General features: G+C 52.6%; 1 protein-coding gene across 1 annotated transcript in view; it reads right to left on the bottom strand.

Annotated features, from left to right (window-relative positions):
• Nucleotides 1–594: 594 nt before the first annotated feature.
• LOC122706929 (protein FAM169B-like) overlaps nucleotides 595–12,632 on the bottom strand; it is an 88,952-nt gene continuing 76,914 nt past the window's right edge. The window contains exons 6-9 of the mRNA XM_043922511.1: nucleotides 9,603–9,785; nucleotides 7,367–7,498; nucleotides 3,195–3,288; nucleotides 595–1,734 (exon numbers count right to left, since the gene is read on the bottom strand). Coding sequence (XP_043778446.1) covers nucleotides 1,728–1,734; nucleotides 3,195–3,288; nucleotides 7,367–7,498; nucleotides 9,603–9,785 — 416 coding nt within the window. The 3' untranslated portion in view covers nucleotides 595–1,727. The remainder of the gene's footprint in view (nucleotides 1,735–3,194; nucleotides 3,289–7,366; nucleotides 7,499–9,602; nucleotides 9,786–12,632) is intronic.

Genomic DNA, 12,632 nt, shown 5'->3' with positions numbered 1-12,632 from the left:
GGAGCCTGACTGATCTGCCTGATTGATGTGTGTGTGTGTGTGTGTGCGTGTGTGTGTGTGTGTGCAGGAGCGAGCCTGACTGATCTACCTGACTGGTGTGTGCGTGTGTGTGTGCGTGTGTGTGCGTGTGCAGGAGGGAGCCTGACTATCTGCCTGACTGATGTGTGCGTGTGCGTGTGTGCGTGTGTGTGTGTGTGTGTGCAGGAGGGAGCCTGACTGATCTGCCTGACTGATGTGTGTGTGTGCGTGTGTGTGTGTGCGCACGTGTGTGTGTGTGTGTGTGTGTGCAGGAGGGAGCCTGACTGATCTACCTGACTGATGTGTGTGTGTGTGCGTGTGTGTGTGTGCGCACGTGTGTGTGTGTGTGTGTGTGTGTGTGTGTGTGCAGGAGGGAGCCTGACTGATCTGCCTGACTGATGTGTGTGTGTGCGTGTGTGTGTGTGCGCATGTGTGTGCGTGTGTGTGTGTGTGTGTGTGCAGGAGGGAGCCTGACTGATCTGCCTGACTGGTGTGTGTGTGTGTGTGTGTGCGTGTGTGTGTGTGTGTGCAGGAAGGAGCCTGACTGATCTGCCTGACTGGTGTGTGTGTGTGTGTGTGTGTGTGTGTGCGCGCACGTGTGTGTGTGTGTGTGCGTGTGCAGGAGGGAGCCTGACTATCTGCCTGACTGATGTGTGCGTGTGTGTGTGTGCGCACGTGTGTGTGCGTGTGCAGGAGGGAGCCTGACTATCTGCCTGACCGATGTGTGCGTGTGCGTGTGTGTGTGTGCACGTGTGTGTGCATGAGGGGGTGGTGAGAGACGGGAGGCACAGACCCTCGGCAGACCCTAAGTGAGACCCTTCTGTGCCTGAAGATGGGAGGCCCTGGAGACAGAAGGCGGGGCGGGCGAGCACAGAGGGGGACGCCGGCTGGGGGGCTTCTGTGATGGGCCCTGGGCGCTGCAAAGACAGTGTTAAGCCAAGGGACTGGGGGTCACCGGTGATACGGTCAGATGGACATGCCCCAGAAGTCAGGGCAGCACTCAGCTCACCCACCCCAAGACGGCTGACCAGCCTGCCCTGGGAAGAATCCTACTGACCCTGGGTGAGGCCAGGCCAACGCATGCAAAGTCCACCCCAAGTTCAGGAGCCGGGCTCTGGGGCCTCGTGGGGCTGCTGGACTGCGCCTCACCCTGTGAACCGCCAGCAGCACGGCCAGGGTGAGCCTCGCCTGTCCTCCCTGGGGCCCAGGGGAGGGAACCCCGACTGCGCCTGGGAACCGCCTGGAGCGGGGCTGGGCAGGTATGCAGAGAGGGGAGGCCGCTGTCCCAAGCACTTGCCCCAAACAGTGTTTCGGGATTAACTTCAGTGCTTCTCAGACTTCCCGTCACCTGAGCCCACACATCAAGCCTGGGGTGGGGGGGTCCGTGTGGTCGTTTGTCCCTCAAAAGACAGCACAGCAGGGACAGGGGCCAGCGCCCAGCGACAGGAGCGTGGAGGGACAGCAGCGCTCCAACCCCGAGGGCGGGGCCGGCCTCCCCGGGGTCAGCTCGGCCTGCGGGGGTCAGCTCGGCCTGCGGGGGTCAGGGGTGGGGCTGCAGGCCCGCCCCCCGGGCAGTCAGCATCCGTCGCCGTCCTCTTGGCCTTCCGCCTCTCCTAACCCCCCCGGCAGGCTCGCCCAAGCCACCCCGCTGCCGCCTTCACTGCGCAGTCTCCATCCGTCTGCTCTCTGTCTTCTCTGCTGATCCTCTCCTAAAACCTGAAGAGAAGCAACAGAGCATCTCAGTAAACGCTGAAGGCCTCTTGGGGTCCTGGTCTGGCTGCACCCCACACTGCGAGCTCAGAGCAGGCAAGCCGTGTTCAAACGCCAGGCCAGCCACTGAGTGGGCATCATATGTTTTGTACCTAAGATGCTCCGTGTGCAGATTTACTGATGGGAATATATTTACTGGTGGGGTGTGAAGTCCCGGCCCAGGGAGGTCAAAGAAAGAACGAGGCTAAGGAAACTCTACTTCAAAAGTTGGAAAATGCAGATGTCCCCAGACGTGCACACCCCTGGGCACCAGGGCACCCTGAACACCTCCTGCTTCCTCTAACGGCCTTCAGGGTTGCAAAGAAGAGGCAGAGGTCAGCGAAGAGGCACAGCTCAGTAGCCTGAGAGGGTCCTAAGTCAGCCCATCTTTCCACTGCAACTAGAGGAACATGAAGGCCCTTCTCTGCAAGAGGACGAGAATTGATGTCAGACACCAGGCAGCTTTTCCAAGACAATCCAGCACTTTCTGAGATATTTTCTGCCTTTGATGTTGACTCTTCTATCCCAGAACCACCTACTTTCCAAGATAAGCAGCACTCCCCACAACGGGCAATTGTCAGTTTTGGAATTTAACATCGTTATCACCTCTCCAGGAATTCAAGAGCAGAGGCCCTTCTATGCCAGCGAATGGATGTCAGCGCCATCCCCTTGTGGGGACAAGTGTCTGGCATGGCCTCAGGAAAACGCTCGCGGAATCATATCTCACCGAAATCCTACAAAATGCTGAGTGACAGCAGGCCAGAGAACTACCCAGTAGCCCAGCCTTGCCCACGGTCCTGTCTGCCAGCACTCTGGGCCAGCTCATAACCTAAGGCCCGATTCCATTTTCTAGCATCTGGACTCAGCAGTGAAGAACCCGCCTGCAATGCAGGAGACGCAGGAGATGAGGGGTCGATCCCTGGGTCGGGAAGATCCCCTGGAGGAGGAAATGGCAACCCACTCCGGTATTCTTGCCTAGAGAATCCCATGGACAGAGGAGCCTGGCGGGCTGCAGTCCACGGGGTCACAAAGAGTCGGACACGACGGAAGGGACCAAGCAGGAGCATGTGGACTGGAAGGGCAGGGGAGGAAAGAAAAACACGTTTGTCCACGCATTTGTTCTGCCTGAAAGACACTGGTCCGTCGCAGAATTTGAAATTCAGATCTTTCCATACTTCCTAACATAAAGTTATGGCCGATTCCCACGTGTTCTCTGCTTAGTCTTGGCTTCGTTGGAGCTTGTCAAGCTTAGAGAAGAGGGCCACGAAAACTCTGATTGCAATGGTGTTTCCATCCACCACAGCTCAGAGATTCTGAGCGTAAATCAAGGGCCCACTGCCGCAGAGGAGCCCAGAGGAGGTGTTCAGGAGGGTGCTGGAACATGGCCCGAGGATCAGCCCTAGAATGACACAGGTTTGTCACCATACCTTGTGGCCCCTCCGTGATGGGAGAGCCTGGTTCCATCATCCTGAGAAGTCTGCCCACGAGCAGCCAAGGCCTCCTTGGAATGTCCTGGGTGAGCTGCCCTCCCCAAGCAAGAGAGTGAGGTGAGCAAACGGAGTGACTCGCAAGGGAGCAGACAGACAAACAATTACTAATAGAAGGGGGGCCCTGTATGATAACGTAAGGCATGGCTCCCCACAACCCAGTTTTGTCCTATTTGACCTTCCCCCTGACATCTGCTACGTGCCTTCCTAGGACAGGAAAAGCTGCCAGGTTGTTGGGAAGGCACCTCTACTCAAGCATTTCTGAGCTGGAATTTTGATCCATTCCCCCAGCTTTTCAGGCATTATTTGGAGTCAGATTTTCCATTCTATTCCTCAGCCCTCCCCTTTGCGCACTGGAATTCTTACTCACAAGAGAGACCAGAGTCACACACGGTAACTCAGCCTCCCTCTGTGTCCTACCAAACCAGCACCAACTTGGAAGGGGGTGACTTTCTTATCCTACTGTGTAACCTCCCCACACCTCAAAATCCATATGTGAAGGTGTGGTGGGGGGTTCCGATACCTTAGGAAAAGAATAGGCAGTTTTCTATTTGAGCTGAAAAGACAAATGGCATTTTTCAAATAAAGTATACATGTACTACATTTTGCCTATATAAATGTGTACAGTTTCATTTCCAGACATCATAAATGAGCAAAATTTGGTTTGGCAAAATTTAATTATAGCATTTTAAAACACCAGTCTGATGTTAGCTCTCTCTGATATGTAAAGATTTTATACAACACAGTACTAATTGCCCATGTACCTTCCTTCACAAAAACCAGCCTTGTTCACTACTGTATCCTGGTCACCTGGACACCGAGAACTGCTGAGAAATGCTCCATTAACAGTGCTCAGCTGAATGAGGGGATGAAGTAGATATTTCATTATACACTTTCTTCCTTTCCTGCTGTGTGAACCTTTGCTTTTCATGTGTTATGGACGCGTGCGTGTGTGCTAAGTCCCTTCGGTCGTGTCTGACTCTTTGCGACCCCATGGACTGTAGCCCACCAGGCTCCTCTGTCCATGGGATTCTCCAGGCAAGAACACTGCAGGGGGTTGCCATTTCCTTCTCCAGTGTTATGGATGAAAGTATGCCAGTAGGTATCAGACTTTCACTTGCATTTTATTCCTAGGCAATGAAGGTGCAATACTTCTTTTTTGGTTTTGTTTTTTTTTTTTTTTTAATGAACGCACTAATTTGGACCCATAAGGATGAGAAACTGAGAAGCAGCCACACGGGGCAAAGGCAGAAGCTACCGTTACCACCTGGGGCTGCAGACGATAACAGTGGCCACTAGAGGGAGCCACACAACCTTTCAAAGAGCAGCGACAGCTCAAAAAGCCCTCCCGAAGTGATGCTTCTGCCCTTTGCCCCTCTCAGCATAGCTCTCCCCCGTAAACATGCTCCATAACGTCCGACGCTCCAGAACAAGCTGGAACAAGTTACAGCTGCAGTCTGCAAAGCATCAGGCTTTTAGAAAAATGACCGCACCTCCTCAGTGCAAATATTTCACATCTCTTAATGTCCATTCCCTCCAGCTTAAAAATTACATATAAATACACAAAAAAAATTTTTTCCCCTGAGGATGACAATTGAATCTACTAAAAATTCACCTGGAAAAAGAAAGCAAAAATATAACCTAAAAATGAAAAAAAAAAATTTTTTTTAATCTGTGTGTAATTACTTCCTGCCTCCAGCAACTTTTCTTTCTTAAAAAAAAAAAAAAAAAATCAACTGTTCATGTATTTAGTTTCTTCTCCTCCAGGAAAGAAACTTAGGCATGTGCAGGCTTTCAGGGAATTCACATAAGACAGAATTCTGATCCTATTGGTCAAGTTTCAAAGGTTTCATCTGTAACTGAGTGTAGGAAGAAAAAGTTTCCCACAAACTCCTCTCAAAAGATCCGAATAACCCTGAAAATATTTTCAGGGCCTTTATAAGCCACAGATGTTATCAACAGTCAGGACCATGCAAACTCTAAAAGCCCCAGTTCACAAATGACACAGCTTCAAAAATAGATGTTAAAACATCTGAAAGGAGCAGAAGTTAATTTCCCGCTGGGATGTTGTGGAATGTTGTAAAAATGTCTACGCCTTACTTAGAATGTAAAAAGCCACGGCCCCACCGGGCTTCTTGCTAAAGTTCTATTCCTATGGTCCATGAATCTGTGGGAGACCTCCTAAATATTAGTCAGGAATGAAGGGACAAAAGATAGAACTTGAAAAACTGAACAAATCAAGAAAGTGACCCTAAGAATAATTAAAAACTAAAAATAAATGGTCTCATGAGATTTCCAGGGAGGAGAAGCTTCCAGTACCTGCACTGTTTGGTGATGGTTGGGAAACCCCAGTGGGCTAACACCTGCTGATCTCTGGAAGGAGAGAAACAGACTGAAAATTGAGAAACTGCAAGCATCTGGGCTAATCTGTGACTGCATCTGTGGCCTCCATGCGGAAAAAACCTGAGTGTCAGCGCTAACTGACAAAATTGTTACAAGATGAAGCTGGTTGGCAGAAAACCTTCTGAGCGAATTAAAATCCTGACTGCCGGCCCTGAGGATTGACAGGAGGTGTGGGTGAAACTGGGAACTAACCATGATTTACACAGGGAGTGAAAAGACCCTAATTTAGAGTTTTTCAAAAACTTACAGTTTCAGTAATCTAATTACAGCCCTAATTATAATAATGACCCTTCTTCCTTCAAGGGACTCCAGCATGTTTCTAGAACCTTCTCTGTGAAAGTTCATTTGCCATTTTAAGGAGAGAGTTGGTGCACCTCGGAGTGAGTTACAGCGACAGGGCTGGCATCATCGGAATCCTAGCTTGCTTCCCCTGACCAGACCACACCAGCTTCCTCAGCTCTTGAAATAACCCCCAGGGGAATTCTCCTGAAAGGAAACCATCTCCCCAATTATTCAACAATGTCCTCCCCTGCCAACCCCCTCCAGCCCGTGCTATTTCCACATTCTGAAGGGCAGCCCTTCCCCCCCCCCCCCACCCCACTTCCAGCCAAGGAGCTGCAGTGTCCAAGCCGCAGAGTCTGGGCCCGCGTGGGGGCTGCAGGCTCATTTGTGAAGCCCCACGGCCACCGGGCCAAGCGCTCGGGAGCCGGCGGGTTTCCCTTCATCTCTGACTGTGCGCCGCAGGGCAAGCCACTTAACTGCCTCATTAGAATCGCAGTCACAGCCCTGAGCAGGCTCCTTCCCGGTGGCCAGCCACCCCGTTAATTTCTGCAAAGACCCATTAAGCCTCCTGGCCAAAAGGCAGCCAAGGAGCAAAACCTATCGCTATTGTCATCAATGAGCTCCCCGGCAGCCTCCCTGGTCTCCACCTCAGGGGAATCCATCTCCCAGGGGAAGAGCAGGCCTGGCACCCAGCGCGCCCATCCCTAACGAGCTGCCTGCAGCCGCGGGGCTGGCACAGACGCTGGAGGGGGCTGGGGGCCAGGAGGAGAGGGCAGCCACGCTTTCACTGCGGCCGGCGAATCTGAAAAGTTAGACGCCCCCCACTGCAGCCCTGCCCCCCAGCTGCCGCTGAGACCCAGCCTGGGGGGGTCAGCCTCCCCACCTGAGATCCCCCCCACCCGGGCACAGATGCCATCCGTCGCCAAATCCACTGCACACTTGTTGGAGGTGGCAGATGTGACTCTAACAGGGTTGCCCACCACCCAGCGTAAGGCAGGCCTCACAGACACAGAACGTGGGGCGCTGCCCATGGGAACCCTCCCAGCGGACGAGGGCAGAGTCAGCTCCCCCACGAACCTCTATGTGCCTCAGAATCTATACAGATGAGGCACTCAGCCTGCGGGAACCGGCGTCTCCAAGGCGTGATCCTTCCAATCGGAGCAGGGGGACCCCGACTCCCAGGGAATCTCTGATCCGGCTACACTGAGGGAGAGCTGATATTTAAGCAAGAGGGTCTGGAAGGTGTGGCTCCTTCAGGAAGGAGGCGGCAGCAGGCCTGGATGCCACCACCTGGCTGTTGCTCCCTCCTTTGTTCCGGCAACAGCGGCAAAGAGATGGCCTCCCCGGCGGAGGCCATCCAAACCTGTGCTTCTGCTACCGACCCCAGACGCGATCAGCCCACAGGGCGCGTCTCCACCCCAACTCACAGTCCGGTTGTCTTGACTGTTGAAGCTGAACCTTCAGCCAGATGTTGCCTCGCTGGCCCCAGGCTCCGGGGGGCTCCACCTCCCACAGGCGCCCCCGCTCGGCTGGGTGGGCCGCCAGGAACTGCCTGCAGACTGGGGGGAGGCGCACACCGCGGTCAGGGGGGCCGCTGGCCCTGCCGGCCCTCCCCTGGGTCCCCCGCCCGGCCCACCCCCGGCTCTCTCTGCCGCACACAGACCCCTCTCCCACCCCTGCCTCCCATGTTCACCCACCCCGTCTAGCCTGCGGGCGGCCACAGTGAAACACCACACGTGGGGGGGCCCTAAACCACCGACAGTTATCTTCTCGCAGCTCTAGGGGCTGGAAGTTCGAGATCAAGGTGTCAGCAGGCCTGCTTTCTCCTGAGACCTCCCTCCTTGGCTTGGAGATGGCTCTTCTGACTGTGTCTTCTCCCCATCTCCCTTCTGTACCCTCTGGGCCCTATCCCCTCTTCTTACGGGGGCCTCCTCTTACTAGTCCTGTTGGATCAAGGCCCCCCTTAGGACCTCGTCCAACCTCAATCACCTCCTTATAGCTCCCGGCATCACTGACACAATGGACATGAGTGTGAGCAAACACTGGGGGATCATAGGGGGCGGGGGAGCCTGGAGTGCTGCAGTCCGTGCGGTCACAAAGAGTCGGACACGACTGAGTGACTAACAACAGGCCCCATCTCCACATCCAGTCACCCTGGGGGTTAGACTTTGGGGACCCAAGTCAGCCCCATGACATCACCCACCCAGTCCCCTCTGCAGACACCGTCCCTCCCTCTGAGCTCCGCAGCCCTCCTCTCCCAGGGAACCTTCCAGCTCATCCACAAACACCCAGACTCCAAACCCCCTCAAGGTGGTAGACGTCTGTGCCACGTTCAGAGGGTGAGCATTTCCATGCGACAGGGGCCCCAGCCGAGTGGGAACAGACCCCGTCCTGCCGGTGCTGGGGGCTGCATCAGGCCCCTGGCAAGAGCACAGATGGAAACCCAGAGGGTGTGATGCTAAGAAGGTGGAAGCCGAGCTAGTCGAGTGCTAGATAGAAAGCCCTGCTCTCCTGTCTTGACAAATGTAACTCCTTAACAAGAGGAAAAGCCAGTTTTAAATTTAGAATTCTTAGACTCCTGGGTGTTTTGCCCTTGAAGGTGGCAATGCCAAGAGAGCTGGCCCCCAGCTGGCAGCCCACCCTCTCCTCCCCGTCCGGCTCCCCGCACACCGTACATACAAACGTGGGCCCCACAGCCACACTCCATGACACCCCACCAGAATGAGGACGGGCAGATGGGTGTTACGGTCCGCCCTTAGATGCATAGGTCCAAGACGGAGTCCACTCGGGCCCTTGGCAGCCCCAGGCAAGAATCCTGGGGTTCCAGTAGCCTGAGCTGGTTTAGGAGTGGCCTGGACCCGGCTGAGAACATCCCCTTGGGCCCACAGATTCCTCACTCCATGGACAGAAGTTCAGCCTCAACAGGGCACTAAAGCATGGAGCCCTGGGCAGCGGGCCCTCTGGGCCATTCCAAGGCAGGACTGTACCGGATAAAAGGCGGTCAGGGAAGCGTGGAGCAGCTGGCCTGGAGCCTCCAGCTGCTGCTCTGTCCACACACGGCCTGCTCACCCCCGAGCCCCGGCACACGAGGGTGACGCAGAAGCAACTGGGACCCCCAGTGTGAGTCGCAGTCAGCACCTGCAGAGCCTCCTTCCCTGCCAGGTGGAGATACAGGCCATGGGAGGGTCTTTGCCGCACTGGCCAGGGGCGGGCCGTGTCCTCTGAAGCCTGCTCCTCCCAGGGGAACCCAGGGAGGGCTTGGAGCACGCTTCCCTCAGCTCCTGGTCCCCCTGGGGCTCCTGGCTGGAAGGGCAGAGTGATGATTACCATCTCGTGAGACAGCAAAGGCCCTCTGAGGCCCGACAGCAGCCGTCAATGGAGTGCAAGTTCCTTGCATTCTGCTTCTCTCTGATGCTGGGCTGGTTTCGTTTTTATTATTTTCTAAATCCAGCTCTTTCTCAGGGGCTGGACAAGGTTTGCCCCTTGTGATCAAGCTTGCGGTCTCAGTGCTGAAGCAACGGGAGGTTTCTCAGAAGGAAGAGAAAACGCACAGGCCTGTCATGGTGCCGGGGCTCCGAGGGATCTCCCGCCCCAGAAGCACCTGGAACACACGGGAGATACGCGTCCCACTCCCCAGATGCTCCTCCCCAACGCAGCCGTCACCTTGGTACATGGCGGGCGAGATGGGCCAGCTGATGCCCAAGGCCTCGTCATCTCGGAACGTCTGGCAGAAGTCCCGCAGCATGGCTAGCCCCAGGCCCCGCCGGCGGTGCTGCCTCCGGACAAACACGGTGTCGAAAACCGGCAGGAGGTAGCAGGAACTCGTGCCGTCGCCGCACAGGCTGCCTGTGGGAAGGCAAGAGACACACGTGGTCCCCCGGCTGGACCAGCGGGACCCCGCATGGGCAGGTCCCTGGTACCCCTGGAAGCAGCGCCAGCCTCTCAAACTAAATGCCCGAAGACAAGACAGAAGATCACTTGAAACCACCCGCTCCTCAGCTGACTGGCAGCCCACAAGCTTTCAACTGCTGCGAGAAAGGCCACTCGGCTCTTGCCCTGAAATCACAGCAAACCCAGGGGACTAGGCAGGGTGAGGCCACGATGCACGCAGACTTCTCACACCCCTCCTTCACTGTACACAGTTCAGAGACCCCCCAAAGCCAAGGAGGAGCATCTGGGCATCATCAGACTTCCCCCTGAACCCAGGGAAACGGGCTAGGACTTGTTCAGAGTTCACCTTGGCAGATTATGGCAAAGCACATTTACCACAAACAGACCAAGTCCTGATTTCCATGCAACATCAGTGACACTGCTATTGCAGAGCAAGACAGGCTACAGCCGGCCCCTTTCCCACTTTTCTACACTGATTTAACTTTACTGCAACCAGAACTAATACCACCACAGTTGCTGTTTCTACAACAGGAATATGCCCTTGCAGTCAGTCACCTCTGTTAACACCCTACGCTAGAAAATGCCACATGCACCCAACTACATCACCTTCCTCACTTCCCAACTACACGGTTGCTTGTGCTCTGAATGTCCCAGAATCTAAGAAAAGAAATATGTCACCTACTCAGCGCCTATGGGAAGAGGTGGTATTTGTGCCTGCAAAAATTCAAAGGTAAGTAATTTCCCAAAGAGACAAACAAAGAGACTAATTAGCCAGGCTGAATTACGGAAGCACACACTATCATAGTGAACTGTTTGCAAAAATGGCCAGTTATTCCCCTTCCTATATCCACACATCTCTGCATGTGAGTCTGAGGCTCCTCCCATCAAGAGATGGGGTTTATCTCCTCGCCCCTTCAATCTGGCTGACCTGTGACTCACTCTGAGCAGCAGAATGAAGCTGGCAAGAGCTCATCAGCTCTGAGCCCAGGCCTGCTGGGGTCCAGTGCCCCTCCATTCTCTCAGATCTCTACCTCTCACATGCGAACAAACCTGGGCTAGCCTGCCACCATGCAAGAAACATGGTCCAGGCACCCTCGTGGTGCCAGCCAACATCTCGCTGGTCCTAAGAAACAGGTGATCAGGTGACTGTGGACACAAAGGCCAACCCAGCTCAGGGCAGAAAACCACCCAGCTGAGCCTCGCCAAAATCACCACCAAAAGAATGTGAGCCAAATAAATAGCTGATTTTGTGCCCAAAGTTAATGAATACATAATCTATGACCAACAAGCAACCCCAAGTCACTTGAGATGGTAATTATAAAGTATTTGTACTTTACCCTCAATGTGCCTGAAATGACAGCACAAACTTGGTTGGAATTACATAACTTCCAACTTTTATAGATGACAAGAACAATGTTCCCCAAATAGCAAAGTCCTCCAAAGCTGAGAACGCTCAAAATTACATAAAGATACAATCCCACTCACAACAGCACTAAAAGAGAAGTAAAGACTCAATATATTTAACAAAGGAAGCATGAGCCTTAAATTACTGAATACGACAAAACATTGTTGAGAGAAATTAAAGAAGATCTAAATTAATGAAGAGAAACTCCATGTTCAAGGACTGGATGGCTCAATACTGTTGATCTGGCAATTCTTCCCAAGTAGATCTGTAAGTTTAGTTCTATCATAATCCTGGCAGGCTTTTTTTTTGTGGAAATTGACAAGCTGATAGTAAAATTCACATGAAATGGGTCTCTAGGATAAACAAAACAGTTTGGAGGGGAAAAAAAGAAGAAAAATGAAGTTGGAAGGTTTTACACTACCCAGTTTCAAAGCTTCTTATAAAATCAAGGAAATCAGACAGTGTGATCATGGGGCAAGGGTAAGCTACAGATTAGTGGAGCAGATGGGTGGGTCCAGAAGTAACACTTATGCTCTGAATTTCTATAAAATACCAAGGTAACTCAATGTGGGAAAATATAGTCTTTCAACAAACAGTGGTAGTATGACTAGACATCCATAAGCTAAATATTAATTAACTAAAAATGAATAAATAAAGCTGTAACACAACAAAACCCAGAATTAGATCCACACAAATAGTCAACTGCTCTCAGACAAAGGAGGAAAGCAAAGTCCATAGTGGAAAAACAGTCCTTTTCAGCAAACGATGCTGGAACAGTTGGACATCCACACGCAAACCATGAATCAACCTGAAACCCTTCACAAAATGTAGCTCAAAACGAACCACAGACACAAATGTACAATGCAGAACTGTAGAACTCCTAGAAAATAAACAGGAGAAAATCTAGATGACCTTGGGTTTGGCAATAAACTTGTGCCTACGGCATCAAAGGCATGATTCATGAAAAACAATTGATAGCTAAATTTCATTAAAATCAAATTTTTCTACTCTGTGAAGGACACTGTGAAAAGAACGAGATGCCACAAATTGCAGGGTGGGGGGCAGGGGGTGGAATGTCTTCAAAAGATATGTCTGATAAAGCACTATTATACAAAACATACAAAGAACTCATAAAACTCAAGAATAAAAAGACAAAGAACCTGATTAAAAAGTAAGCCAAAGACCTTAATAGACACCTCACCAAAGAAGTTATGCAGATGGCAAGTAAGCATATGAGAAGATGGTCCACATCATACAGCATCAGGGAAATGCAAGTTTAAAACCAGTGAGATGCAACTACATACCTATTAGAACAACCAAAATCCAGAAAACTGACACCACCAAACGCTGGTGAGGATGTGGAGCTGACGGAACCCTCCTCCACTATTGGGAATGCA

Source organism: Cervus elaphus, chromosome 13 (genome assembly GCF_910594005.1).
Source record: "Cervus elaphus chromosome 13, mCerEla1.1, whole genome shotgun sequence".
NCBI lineage: Eukaryota > Metazoa > Chordata > Mammalia > Artiodactyla > Cervidae > Cervus > Cervus elaphus.
The sequence above is the reverse complement of the archived record's forward strand: the minus strand, read 5'-3'. Positions and strand labels throughout refer to the sequence as shown.